Source organism: Sus scrofa, chromosome 6 (genome assembly GCF_000003025.6).
Source record: "Sus scrofa isolate TJ Tabasco breed Duroc chromosome 6, Sscrofa11.1, whole genome shotgun sequence".
Lineage (NCBI taxonomy): Eukaryota > Metazoa > Chordata > Mammalia > Artiodactyla > Suidae > Sus > Sus scrofa.
In genome coordinates, this window is record NC_010448.4 from 93,962,173 (window position 1) to 93,976,742 (window position 14,570).

The window sequence follows — 14,570 nt, forward strand, 5'->3', positions numbered from 1 at the left end:
CAGAAACAAATCCGACTAGGAACCATGAGGTGGTGGGTTCGATCCCTGGCCTCGCTCAGTGGGTTAAGATTCCAGCGTTGCTGTGAGCTGTGGTGTAGGTCACAGACACGGCTCAGATGTGGCATTGCTGTGGCTCTGGCGTAGGCCAGCAGCAACAGCTTGGATTAGACACCTGGCCTGGAAACTTCCATGTGCAGTGGGTGTGGCCGTAAAAGGACAAAAGACCAAAAAAAAAAAAAAAAAAAAATTCCTATAAGATCGTATTTCTCTTACTTCCATACTTTGCAGCATTTACAGTTCTCAGCAGAGTCACTCACCCCGAGAATCTCTACATATTCGTAGATCTGAGCTTCAAGGAAAGCAATATCTTTGTTCCTCTCAGTATCTCTGAAAATAAACAAATTATATCACTAAAGGGTTCTTTTACTCAATGCCATGTTCCCTATATCTGCAAACATTTATTCCATGGGTGCATTAAAAATTATAAGCATTAATACAGAAATATCACATTGTGAAAGCAAATGCTCTGTTCAGCTCAGGACTTGCTGAGAGAAGTACTCAGGTTATTTCTTAGAATGCATGGAAGCGTCCTCTTTGACCTCATTCTAGAAGATGAAAGACATATCCAGTATTTAAACTTCCATCATTACAACATAAAAAGGAAACTTGGTGGGAGGTCCCTTTGTGGCTCAGAGGTTAATGAACCTGACTAGGATCCATGAGGATGAGGGTTTGATCCCTGGCCTTGCTCAGTGGGTTAAGGATCTGGTGTTGCTGTGAGCTGCAGTGTAGCTCGCAGATGAGGCTTGGATTCCGAGTTGCTGTGGCTGTGGCTTAGGCCGGTGGCTATAGCAGATTCAACCCCTAGCCTGGGAACCTCCATATGCTGCTGGTGCGGCCCTAAAATAAAAAAAATAAAATAAAATAAAGTAAAGGAAACTTGGTGTAGAAGAGCAAGCTCTGGAACAGGCAGACTTGGGCCCAAATCCTGACCTTGCTACTTAGGAACTGGGAGATAAGAGACACATTCCACAACTTTTATAAGTCCTTATCTGCAAAAAAATGAGGATAACAAATACTTTTCAGGGTTGTTTTGAAAACCACATATAAAAAATAGCCTGCACAATCATGTGGCTCAAGAATTGACTCAACATTGTCATTAGCAAAGAAGCACTTCGAAAAATCTTTTTGAACCTATTTAGCCTCTAAAACTTACTGAGGTAACAAAAGGTGCCTACAGCATAGTTTCAACATTAAAGATGTCACCTGCTCTCAGTCACCTGAGTACAGATTGTTCTTGGTTTACAGTAACAATGACGCCACTCCCTGCCATCGGCAGAGAAAAGAGCAGACTGGATCTCTATGGATCAATAATGGTGATAAATTAGGCTTTAAAATTTCTGTTGTATCCTGCATAGGAATAAAAATTTTCAACTGTAAGCAGGGAGTTCCCTTCATGGCTCAGCAGTTACAGAACCTGACTAGCATCCATGAGGTCGTAGGTTCAATCCCTGGCCTCGCTCAGTGGGTTAAGGATCCAGCACTGCCATGAGCTGTGAGTAGGTCACAGACACAGCTTGGATCCCGAGTTGCTGTGGCTGTGGTGTAGGCCAGCAGCTGTAGCTCTGATTCAACCCCTAGCCTGGGAACTCCCATATGCCATGGGTGTGTCCCCAAAAAGCAAAAAAAAATTAGTAATAATAAAATAAAATAAAAATAAACTGGAGTTTCCATCGTGGCGCAGTAGTTAACAAAACCAACTAGGAACCATGAGGTTGCAGGTTCGATCCCTGGCCTTGCTCAGAGGGTTAAGGATCTGGCGTTGCCGTGAGCTGTGGTATAGGTTACAGATGTGGCTCGGATCCTGTGTTGCTGTGGCTCTGGTGTAGACCCCTAGCCTTGGAATCTCCAGATGCCATGGGAGCGGCTCTAGAAAAGGCAAAAAGACAAAAAAAATAAAAATAAAAAAATAAAACAATAAACTGTAAGCATACAACAAGGACCTACTGTATAGCACAGGGAATTATATTCGGTATCTTATAATATCTATAATGAAAAAATCTAAAAAAGAACAATATATTCTATACATGTATAGAATGTATATACAGAATGTGTAGAACATACATATGAAATACATATACAGTATATATAAAACTGAATTACTTTGCTGTAGCTCTGAAACATTATAAATCAACTGTACTTCAATTTTAAAAAAGCATTAAATCGAGAGTTCCTGTCATGGCACAGCAGAAATGAATCCAACTAGGAACCATGAGGTTGTGGGTTTGATCTCTGGCCTCGCTCAGTGGGTTAAGGATCCGGTGTTGCCATGAGCTGTGGTGTAAGTTGCAGACACAGCTCGGATCTTGCATTGCTGTAGCTGTGGTGTAGGCCAGCAGCTGTAGCTAATTGGACCCCTAGCCTGGGAACCTCCATACGCAGTGGGTGCGGCCCTAAAACGCAAAAACAAAACGAAACAAAAAAACCCCAAAACTTTAAATCAATCAATCTGTAGGCGCAGGTGCACCCCCAGCAACTCACCGCTTGGTGCCCTTTGACTTGGGATTTTTGGCAAAGAGGGAGGTGTCCAGGGACTCCAGGGACTTCCCTTTGGTGCTGAATAGCCTCTGGGCTCGCTCTTCTAGGGTCCTAAGGAGACACACGAGGCAAAGGACTTCAGGGTTACTCTACCACAAAGGCTTTCTTATTTTTGTAGTATGGGGTGACGAAAGAATGCAATCAGTGCCACTTAGAAGACTGTGAAACACACAGTAAACAAGACAGTTCTGATAGGAAAAACCAGTCTCTTACCCACCGCACTTCAGGCCTAAAGCTAAGAGTGCAGATTTTAATCTGTCCAGACCCAGGGAAGCCAACTCCTATATAAAAAAGAAACAAGTTACAATTTTATATAAATAGACTTGGAAAAACAACAAATGCTCAAACGTAGGTCTCCGTGGCTGGTGTGTGGGTGTTCCTGAAGTGGTGGCAAGACCACACATTCCATAGCCAAGCTCCTAGCAATAAACTCAAACTCCCCAAAGGACTGATTCTGTGGTCAACTTCATAAGTAACCATACTAGTAGTGTTCCATTACCGCCACTATAGCTTAATATATATAGTTAGGACTATTATTTTACAGTTTTCAAAGTAGCTGGATCCTTAAACAAAAAAACCTTTCTACATTCTTTGCAGATGCCTGGCCCCAGGAACTGGCACCTTATTATTTTTAGTCTGTGGCATTAAGTACAGATTTAGTGGTCCCTCTGAGAAGTGAAGACAAGACCAGCTATAAGAAAACATACCTCCCAGGAGGAGAATGCAGAGAGGTCAAGGTGGGCTCCGGCATGAGTCAGGGCACTGCTTGTCTCTTTCTGGCAAGAACAAGATGATGTTTATTTAGAAGAAGGCAAGAAGGGAGTCATCTAAGTTACAGTTACACCTCAGAGATATTGCAGGTTCAGTTCCAGACCTCCACAGTAAAATGAACACAGCAATAAAGAAAGTCGCATGATTTTTTTGGTTTCCTAGTACGTATAAAAGTTATGTTTACACTAGGAGTTCCCGTTGTGGCTCAGCAGTAACGAACCCAACTCATCCCCCATGAGGATACAGGTTCGATCCCTGGCCTTGCTCAGTGGTTTAAGGATCCAGCGCTGCCCTGAGCTGTACTGTGGGTCGCAGATGTGGCTTAGATCCCACATTGCTGTGGCTGTGGCATAGGCTGGCAGCTCTGATTCAGCCCATAGCCCAGGAATTTCCATATACCATGGGTGCAGTGCCCTAAAAAAAAAAAAAGTTACATTTACACTATACTATGTTTAGTAAGTGCACACCAGCATTATATCCAAAAATCCATGTATATACCTCAGTTAAAAAATACTTTACTGGAGTTCCCACCGTGGCTCAGTGGTTAACGAATCCGACCAGGAACCATAAGGTTTCAGGTTCAATCCCTGGCCTTGCTCAGTGGATTAAGGATTCGGGGTTGCCATGAGCTGTAGTGTAGGTCACAGACGCGGCTCGGATCCTGCGTTGCTGTGTCTCTGGTGTAGACCAGTGGCTACAGCTCCGATTAGACCCCTAGCCTGGGAACCTCCATATGCCAGGGAAGCGGCCCTAGAAAAGGCAAAAAGACAAAAAAAAAAAAAAAAAAAAAAAAAAAAATTTCCTGCTAAAAAACGCTAACCATCATCTGAGCTTTCAGTGGGTCCTGGTAATGACAATAATCACTGATAACAGACCACCACGACAAATACTAATGAAGAAAGTCTGAAATATTGCAAGGATTACCAAAATGTGACAGAAACATGACTCGAGCAAATGACACTGGAAAAACGGCATTAATACACTTGCTTGACATACGGTTGCTGCAAACTTCCATTTGTAAAAAAAAACAAAAAAAAAGCACCCTCTGAGAAGTACAGGAAAGCACAGTGCAGTTAGACGAGGTATGCCTGTAATCAGGTGCTGGTTGGCCTCTTTCTTATACTCACGTATGAATAAGAATCAAATCCCTATAAGAGCAGAGCAAAAAAACCAGATAGGACAACTCTCCCTGAGAGTTCAGGAAAACTCAAATCTGTCCCAGGAATGAAAATATATAGCCAAGATTTCGAGCACATAATTATATCAATTTTTAGCTGGTAGGAACCACGAAGCAGTAATGACATGGCTGGTAAAAATCCTTGGTCCAGCCAATGGCAAGTGGGCTCCGACAAATCTCTCTCCAAAGTACACAAAGAAAAACCCAGCACACTTGGCAGAGAACACCTCATGGCCAGAAAAGATCCCAAGGGATCAGCATCTCACACAATGAAGCAGAGACTCGAGATTAAAGTAAAATAATTAGTTTACTTCTCCAGCATGTCCTCCACTCCACACTTCTGCTGAAGCTTACCGGCCAGCCAGGAAAGGTACCGTTCTCCCACTTCTTCTCAAACTCATTCTGAATTTTCCCAAACAGCTCATTCTGATCTTGGAGAGGCTTCACTCTATCTGTGTAATCCTGAAGGTACTCAAGCAGCATCTCCAGATATCTACACAGGAATAAGCAACACAGAGACAGCAAGGTTTCTGTTTTTTGTATAAAATTTTTTGGCCACACCCCACAGCATGCAGAAGTTCCTGGGCCAGAAATTGAATCCGTGACACGGCAGTGACCTGAGCCACAGCAGTGACAACATTGGATCTTTAACCACTAGGCCTCCGGGGAACTCCACAGTTTCTATTTTTGATATACTGTTATGGCCTATAAAACATAATTCCAGTGATACTATACTAGTTTTTTAAAATAACACTACTTTTTGGAGTTCCCATTGTGGCTCAGAGGAAACAACCCCAACTAGTATCCATGAGAATGCAGGTTTGATTCCTGGCCTTGATCAGTGGGTTAAGGATCTGGCGTTGAGGGCTGAGTGGGTTAAGGATCACAGCTATGAGCTGTGGTGTAGGTCGCAGATGAAGCTCAGATCCTGAGTTGCTGTGGCTGTGGCGTAGGCCGGCAGCTGCAGCTCTGATTCAACCTCTAGCCTGGGAACTTCCATATGCCACAGGTATGGCCCCCCAAAATAAACAAACAAATAATAAAGTAACACTACTTTTAAAAATGAGCTTGGAGTTCCCATCATGGCTCAGCAACTAACGAACCCGACTAGGATCCATGAGGATGCGAGTTAGATCCATGGCCTCACACGGTCAAGGATTCGATGTTGCTGTGAGCTGTGGTGTAGGTCGCAGACATGACTCAGATCTGTCATTGCTGTGGCTCTGGTGTAGGCCAGGAGCTGTAGCTCCAATTCGACCCCTAGCCCAGAAACTTCCGTATGTCTTGAGTGTGGCCCTAAAAAGCAAAAATAAATAAATAAACATATACATACAAAAAAAATAAAATGAGGTTACAACTGGCTTTCTCCTAATATATCATCTTGATTCTGACCTTTCCTATCCTCTTTCATCCTCACGATACAGTTCCAAATACTAAAGCCTTAACTTATATGCTAAAGATCTCAGGTAAAAAAAAAATGAGAAAAAGAGAGGCAGTCAGAGTGTAGATTACTAACTAGGGGTGTGACAACGCAAACAAAACTTAACATCTTTATATGAGATCTAGGCACTGCACCTCAGGCACAATCTGAGAAAGTTTACTTTTTTCCCATTCAGCTCCAAAGACACAGAGGCAGCTGGGAGACTTCCTTCTACAACGAGACAAAATTAAGAACAGAATCGGCCTGAGATCACAGACGTGTCCACAGACACACATTTTTCCAGAGCCAGAGTATTACAAATGTTTTAAAACCATGTCATTCAAAATTCCTATCCTCCAACAAACCTGGAAGTCCTTCATGCATGCTTTTCACATAACACAATTCAAAACTCTGCCCCAAACCTTCTCATTAAACAATCTTCTATCTAGTCAAATCTAGGAGAAGCCTAGAAGCTAGTAATGCCTACCTCTTGTACTCGGCATTCTTCCTTTCTTTAGGAATGTCAAACAACTGGTCGAAGATGGACAAGTAAGTGATATAATCCAACTTCTGGAAAAGAAACAAGAGATTCAGTTCAGATTTTGCACCAAGTCACAGTATAACCTCCGATGAGATCAAAATTGAATGCTGCCTAACAAAGTAACAAGGCCCAGCTCATTTTTCACCCCCCCATCATTTAACTCCTACATTAACTGAGTGTTAATTCCACTGGACTGAGCAGAATATCACATACATAATTAATAGCATGAAATAAAAATCAAGCTAATATAAACTAAAAAATATTTATTGCACATTACTACATGTCAGGCACTTGGTTAAAGATTGACACCCACATCACCCTAAGCTAAGGTCCTGGGAAGTGCTACTTGCTCACTCCTTCAATCACTTATTGACTACCTTCACGCCAAGTATATGGAAACAAATGAGAACAAGACAGAGCACTGTACTCACAGAGCTTAAAGTTCAGTCACAACCCACAACCTCAAGAAGAACTTCATCATATGCTTCCTTGGGACAACCTTCCTGAGACTGTCACATTAAATCTCATCTCTTGGCGTTCCCGTCTTGACGCAGCGGAAACAAATCCAACTAGGAACCATGAGGTTGCGGGTTCGATCCCTGGCCTTGCTCAGTGAGTTAGGGATCTGGTGTTGCCGTGGCTGTGGTGTAGGCTGGCAGCAACAGCTCCAATTAGACCCCCGGCCTGGGAACCTCCATATGCTGTGGGTGTGGCCCTAAAAAGACAAAAAAAACCAAACAAACAAACAAAAAAAACCACAAAAAACCTCACTCATCTCTTACGGTGAGTTATTTTTTTAATATCTTTAAAAAAAGGACATTAAATAGCCCTTGCTGGTGAAGATTACATTTTCATATCTTTCACGTACCTACCACTCTGTGTGCCTAACACAGGAGCTTGAGTATTTGCGAGTTAAAAACATTTTTTTATTTTACATAAGCAAAATGTTATATTAATAAAATTAAATTTATAAGTAGAATATAATTGTCTTCACTGTAGAAACCCAACTTTCATTTTGAAAATGGTTTCACTCCAAGAAAACATGCCACCTCTTTAATATCTATGTAACAGTTACAAAACTCAGGGAAGACACTCTGTTTCAAGTCTAGCAGCCCCCGTCCAGTGTCCTGACACACCCCTCAAATCAGAGCCACTCTCCCCCTCTCCTGGGTCTTACCTCAGAGGCCTTCAAGTTAATGTATTTGAGGTAACAGTCATGGAGATCGAGATAACGACCATATCCCTCTTCATCTGTGAACTCCACCAAATCTGGAGGGATCAGAGACAGCAATGATTCACATACTAAAGGCCACTTTCTTGGACGTGACATCTCCACTAGCGAGTGGACTGCTAGTTCCTTGGTTCATAATGCAGCCCCTGACCCAAATATCCTCCCCATGCTCACAAAGTGAGGACATCTTGGCTTTCCAGGTCAGTGAATTTGAGCTGGGCTAGCAAATTTTGTCCAAGGCCAATTTAGGATGACAATCTAATCCAGAAACCAGAAAAGAGATCGCTAAGGGAACCTGGCTATACGTTTCTCTGGGGCTATTTTCTAGGGCTCTGAGGCCAAATTTGAGCTCTGTCATTAACCTGTATTTCTGCTAGTGCTGGGAGGAGATGTTAAACCCTGCTTACTTTGTGCCTCTTCACTTGGATTCTCTCGAGCCTTCAGGAGCTCCTCAAATTCCACTGACATTGGCACACAGATCTGACACGAAAAAGAGAAAAGCTCAGAGAGATGACTCAACATAAAAGTTTCAATATCAGGAGTTGCTGTCTTGTGGCGCAGTGGAAACAAATCCAACTAGGAACCATGAGGTTTCAGGTTCGATCCCTGGCCTTGCTCAGTGGATTAAGGATCCAGCGTTGCCGTGAGCTGTGGTGTAGGTCGCAGATGTGGCTCGGATCCTGCGTTGCTACGGCTGTGATATAGGCTGGTGGCTACAGCTCCGATTTGACCCCTAGCCTGGGAACCTCCATATGCCATGGGTGCGGCTCTAAAAGACAAAAGACAAAAAAAAAAAAAAAAAAAAAAAAAGTTTTAATATCAGAGTTCCCGTTGTGGTGCAGTGGAAACAAATCTGACTACTGTCCATGGAGGATTTGTGTTGGATCCCCGGCCTCGCTCAGTGAGTCGGGGATCTGGCGTTGCCATAAGCTGTGGTGCAAGTCACTGATGAGGCTCAGATCCCACAATGCTGTGGCTGTGGTGTAGGCTGGCAGCTGTAGCTCCAATTGGACCCCTAGCCTGGGAACTTCCATATGCTGTGGGTGTGGCCCTAAAGAGCAAGAAAAAAAAAAAAAAAAAAAGTTGCACCATCACAGAAATGGGCTGTATAGAAATGGATTTCTGATGCTTTATTTGGCCTTGCTTTTTCATCAGGAGCTTATTTCTAGTTTCTAATTACCTTGTTTCTTCCTTTTTGCACAGTTTAACACATGCTCACAAAAGCTCAAATACAAAAACAAATGAAAAAAAAAAAAAATCAAAGCCCCTTTTTAATAATTTTCCTAAGAAAAGATAACCACCATTAACAGACTTTATTTTATTTTATTTATGTATTTATTTTTTTTGTCTTTTTGCTATTTCTTTGGGCCGCTCCCGCGGCATATGGAGGTTCCCAGGCTAGGGGTCGAATCGGAGCTGTAGCCACTGGCCTACGCCAGAGCCACAGCAACGTGGGATCCGAGCCGCGTCTGCAACCTACACCACAGCTCATGGCAACGCCGGATCGTTAACCCACTGAGCAAGGGCAGGGACCGAACCCGCAACCTCATGGTTCCTAGTCGGATTCGTTAACCACTGCGCCACGACGGGAACTCCACCAGACTTTATTTTAAAAGCCAGCCATTCTCCAACTTTGCTGCATGTTAGAATCACCGAGGAAAGTGCTAAAAAAATCCCGATGCACTTAATACCAATTAAATCAGAGGGTGGGGGTTAGGGAACAGTACTTTTCAAAGAGCCCTCAGATTCAAATGTGCAGCAAAATTTGGAAACCACTGCTCTATGTATTCAAATATAAGTATTAGTGCAAGCAGATACCGGCAAGGGCAAAATTATTGTTTTTCACATAATTGGACTTACCTTCCTTTCCCTTAGTATATCTTAGGCATCCTTCCAATCATTTATTTAACCACTTATTCCCTGTCACCCTTCTACCAGGGCTGGGACAAGGTTAACACACCAGAATGGTCCTCTTGTCTTCCTTCCCGGTTAGCAAAAGATCTGCTACTCTCCAAAGGGGGTGAGGAGACACACGTAAGTACAGGAGGGTACGTTCATCTTCCACTTAGGTTCAATAAATAGTCTCTCCTGATGTTTTCGGTCTCTTCATTTCTCCATCTACCTTTTTAAATGCGTATGCCTTCCCTATCTTCCTTAGGGTCCTTCTGCTTCTCCTCTCCTTTTATCTGCCAATCTTTCCTTCTTTTTTTTTTTCCTTTTTGCCTTTTCTAGGGCCGCTCCCGAGGCACATGGAGGTTCCCAGGCTAGGGGTCTAATCGGAGCTGTAGCCGCTGGCCTTACTCCACAGCCATAGCAACGCCGGATCCTTAACCCACTGAGCAAGGCCAGGGATCAAACCCGAAACCTCATGGTTCCTAGTCGGATTCGTGAACCACTGAGCCACGACAGGAACTCCTATCTGCCAATCTTTCAAATGCATGTTAAACACGGCACACTACTATTTCTCCATTATCCACCTGCGCCCGTGACCAGATTTCCATTCTCACTACTTCAGCAGAGCACGACTCTGGTGGTTACCAATCAACAACAGCTGATATCAGTGACTGCCTTTCTGAAACTCGTTTGCTAAGAGTATGATGTTACCTGGAGCTGCCATGTGACCTATGACGGAAGGCCTCTCAGGCTCCTCCTTTGCTAAATACATTATTCTGAATGTGCCCCAAAGCACGCAGAAGCTGACAGGCTCCCTTCACATCGTTTCCCCCTCCCAAAACTCTGATTCGCGGCTACAACCATCAAGTCCATGTGATGTAATTTTCAAGCCTCAGGCACCCAACTTCAACTGCCTATGGCACACTTCTACTTAGATGTTGTAACACCTGATAATCTATATATATAAAAACTCATTCTCCAGTGCAAATAGGTTACCTTCTTCTTCCTTATTTCCATAAAGGGAACAAACAACATTTCTGTTAGAGTCATGAAAGCTCAGAGTAATCACAGACTCATCCCTCTCCACTTCTCCTACAGCCAAGCTTTGGTCAGCTCTGCAAATGCTTAACGGGTTCTTGATAACTGAGATGTAATCCCCGCTCTTCATGATTTTACAATATAGTGTGGCAGACACTCACTGTCACAAAACATGAAAGGATCATAAAGTAAGGAAAGACTAACTGAGGGATGGGGTAGACTAGGAAAGAATTTTCATGAAAGAGTTGGCCTCTGGGCTGAATAGTGAAGGTGTAATGATTACTGGAATGAGAAAAGCCTCTTTGTGCCAGTTGGATCATCTGGGCAGCGGATTTCAAGACAGAGTTAAGAGCATAAGCAGTTTTTTGGGGGTTATTACCCATGAAAGACAAAAAGGAGAGCAGGACTGGGCGGGGAGATCCTAGACCATGATGCAGACAGCTACCCTCTGATTCAGCACAATGGGGAGCTCTGGAGCAAATATTCCTCATTAGAAGAGTCTCACGTTGGGCAGAAATAACCAGGCCATGGTACCTGCCTCTGTGCTCGGTCTCTGGCTGGGGACTGCCTAAGAAGAGAATGGCCTTAGCTTAAACCTAGGGAGAATCTGAAAGCACTGGAGTTGTAGTATGTCAGCTAGTTATGCTCCCTGCAGTTAAATGGCACGTTCTTTTTTGAAGGGACACATGAGTGGCACAAGTCTCTTTTCCTCCTATCTTTCTCTTTAGTATGCTCTTTGGACAGGTTTGGGGAAAATACTTCCCAAGGTCATACCTCGTTTGGGTGTTTCCGGTGGAATTCCTTTATCTGCTTGAGTCTATTATAGAATTCAGCAAACTCGTTGGGTCCTGAAATGGCATTGAGCTCCTCCTTCCGTAACCTGCAATTTCAGAAAAAATCCATAGAACATGGAACACAAAATCAGTCCTCTAGTGACAGCTCCTCAGGAGGAATAATTTCTGGATTGGCTGACTGTCACTTACCCATCCTTATCATCATACAAATCCCTCAGGTTCCCACTGACTTCCATATACCTCTGAAAGGCAAACACAAACCCATCAGAATGAAGCAATCTGTACAATTTAGACCCAAGCAACCAAAAAGGGCTTTCTAGTCAAAGCCCAAGGAAACCTTAAGAGATGTGCTTTAAAAGTTCTTGTCAGGAAAAAAAAAAAAAAAAAAGTTCTTGTCAGGAGTTCCTGTTGTGGCTTAATGGAAACGAATCTGACTAGCATCCATGAGGATGCAGGTTCGATCCCTGGCCTCGCTCAGTGGGTCAAGGATCCAGTGTTGCCGTGAGCTGTGATTAGGTGGAAGACGCGGCTTAGATCGGGTATTGCTGTGGCTGTGGCATAGGCCAGTGGCTACAGCTCCAATTCGACCCCTAGCCTGAGAATCTCCATATGCCATAGGTGCGGCTCCCCCCAAAAAAGAAAAGTTCTTGTGCTTTCTGGGATCTATAATACACAGCATTGGTTCCTAGTCAGTTTTTCAAACAGGTTATTTTGAAGATTACCTAAGTGATGTGATTTGAGGGGTGGCAGAGTTCCCATATTTAACTCTCCCTAGAAGATCTAAAAGTGAACCATATAAGGAAGTCACTCTGATACAAAGCAGTTCCCACCTAAGACCCTCAAAGATAAACGGATAGTCAAAGATGTTTTCCATTATTTCAAAAAGCTTGTCTGAGGAGTTCCTGTCATGGCTCAGCGGAAAAATAATCTGACTAGGATCCATGTGGATGCAGGTTCGATCCCTGGCCTCAATCAGTGGGTTAAGGATCGGGCGTTGCCGTGAGCTGTGGTGTAGGTCACAGACATAGCTCGAATCTGGTGTGGCTGTGGCTGTGGTAATGGCTGGCGGCTACAGCTCCGATGTGAGCCCTAGCCTGGGAACCACCATGTGCCGCGTGTGTGGCCCTAAAAAGACAAAAAAAAAAAAAAAAAAAAAAAAAAAAAGCTTAACTGAGGAGTGCACATGCTAAATAAAACATCACACAGTCTCCTCCAGATTCAAACTCAGGATGGAACAAGTACACAGTCTCTTCTCCAAAGCTTTCAGGACCAGATTTGTTTCAGAATTTGAAGTTTTTAATTTCAGGAAGGCACTATATATAATATACCTAGTGGAATCTGGAACACACATTAATAGTTCTGCAGTGAAATTTATGCACTATTTATTCAATGGGATAAAGACAATAAAAAGGTCTCTCATCTGTTCATATCAAGTCAGATTTTTGCCACCAAGTAATTAAAAGAACAAATAACCTTTTGTTTTTGGAGTACTTTGCTTTTGGGAATTTAGCTAAGGGACTAGGGCTTATAATATTAATTATGTCCTCCAAACTAGAAATTCTGATTAGATCTTTTTTCCCTTTCTAAATAGGTTTCAAACACGCAAAAACAGAGCTAGAAAGCACAGTATAATGAACCTCCACTTACCTACCACTCAGTTTTAATACGTACCAACATTTTAGTTTTGACTCTTTCTAAAAAAAAATGGAACTATTACTAGAAAAATGCAGCCTGGTAAGCAAAAAATATTTCAATACAGTGTTCTGAGAGGAAAACACTAATACACAGCATTCTCTTTGGGGGAGAAGGCAGAGTACCGTCTGAGTTTGAATCACTATAACTACTCTTTGGTCATCCACTGGACAGAGGAGGCTTTAAAGAGGCATCTTCCCCGGTAATGAATAATGAATGAGTTTCCCATTCAAAGAAGTGAGCAAGGGCAGTTAAGCACCCTCAGGTTTGGCAGCGTGTGGACATTTGGCAGGCATACAAACCCTCGACTGGCCAATCTGGTTACCTGTGGCCAGGGCTCCTGTTGACACCCGTGTCCCCCCTCCTCCCTCTTCCAGTCCATCACGACCCAAAGAGAAGCGAACAGCAGGGCACTCACATCTTGCATGGCCCGTGTGCGGTGGTCAGAATTGATCTGGTCCCGGAGCTGAAGAAAGGCAAACGGTGACAAGGACGCCGTTAGTCGTTGTTCTGGAGTTAGGACGGGCGCCCGAGGGCGGAGCTTACCCGCTCAGGTCTTAGCGGCCCAAGCCGAGAGGCCTCTGGGCGCAGGGCCCGGGGAGAATGTTACCAAGGCGAGAGTTTCGGGAGCGAGTCCGGGGAGGGGGCGGGCGCGGAGCAGGTCTGGGGCTCTCTGAGGTTAAACACGGGCAAGGGGCCCAGTTTCAGGGGTACCCCTGCCCAGGCCCCACTCACCGTGGACTTCTTGGTGAGCATCTCTTTAGCCATGACGTCCATAAGCCGTTCCTTCTCCTCATGATAGCGCCGCTGTTGCTCCAGAATCGTCTCCATCGTCCCTCCTCCCGAGCCGCAAGGCGGACCACCGAAACGGCCGGAAACGACTTCTGCCGCCTTGCGCGCCCGCGTCGCCGAGCCGCGCGTCCGGCTGCACCAAAGTTCCGCGGCTGCCGGAAGTGCTTCGAAGACTCGACGAAAAGTGAGCACCGCGGGAGACCCAATCAGTGCTCGGGACACGGCTGCAGTGCCCCCTGCTGGCCGGGGGTGTGTTGCGCGATGCCCAACGGTTTCCAGGTGCCTCTAGGGGGCAGGCAGATATCCACCAACACCCTGGCTTCAAGGGATCTGACCTGGTTTTCCGGGGCCTCCTGAGGCCGAGAGGGTAGGAAACTGGATGAGTGGTTGAAGCGTATGGATGGGAGTAGGGAACCGGAACTTGAGTCTCCAGCTCTTTGTGTGACCTTTGACAAAGTTTTTCTCTTCTCGGGACCTCCGTGTCCTTGTCAGTAAAATGGGGATGAGAGCAGGGTTTTTTTTCTTTTTTTCTTTTTTTTTTTGCTTTTTAGGGCCGCACTTGCAGCATATGGAGGGTTCCAGGCTAGGGGTCCAATCAGAGCTACAGCTGCCGGCCTACACCT

The 14,570-nt window shown here is 44.4% G+C and overlaps 1 protein-coding gene across 1 annotated transcript in view; it reads right to left on the bottom strand.

Annotated features, from left to right (window-relative positions):
* Positions 1 to 14,152, bottom strand: part of SF3A3 (splicing factor 3a subunit 3) — a 24,726-nt gene extending 10,574 nt beyond the window's left edge. The window contains exons 1-12 of the mRNA XM_003127795.2: positions 13,891 to 14,152; positions 13,574 to 13,621; positions 11,653 to 11,705; positions 11,444 to 11,549; positions 8,146 to 8,218; positions 7,685 to 7,776; positions 6,454 to 6,536; positions 4,901 to 5,039; positions 3,306 to 3,374; positions 2,812 to 2,879; positions 2,542 to 2,649; positions 318 to 387 (exon numbers count right to left, since the gene is read on the bottom strand). Of these exons, the coding sequence (XP_003127843.1) occupies positions 318 to 387; positions 2,542 to 2,649; positions 2,812 to 2,879; positions 3,306 to 3,374; positions 4,901 to 5,039; positions 6,454 to 6,536; positions 7,685 to 7,776; positions 8,146 to 8,218; positions 11,444 to 11,549; positions 11,653 to 11,705; positions 13,574 to 13,621; positions 13,891 to 13,986 (1,005 nt within the window). The 5' untranslated portion in view covers positions 13,987 to 14,152. The remainder of the gene's footprint in view (positions 1 to 317; positions 388 to 2,541; positions 2,650 to 2,811; positions 2,880 to 3,305; positions 3,375 to 4,900; positions 5,040 to 6,453; positions 6,537 to 7,684; positions 7,777 to 8,145; positions 8,219 to 11,443; positions 11,550 to 11,652; positions 11,706 to 13,573; positions 13,622 to 13,890) is intronic.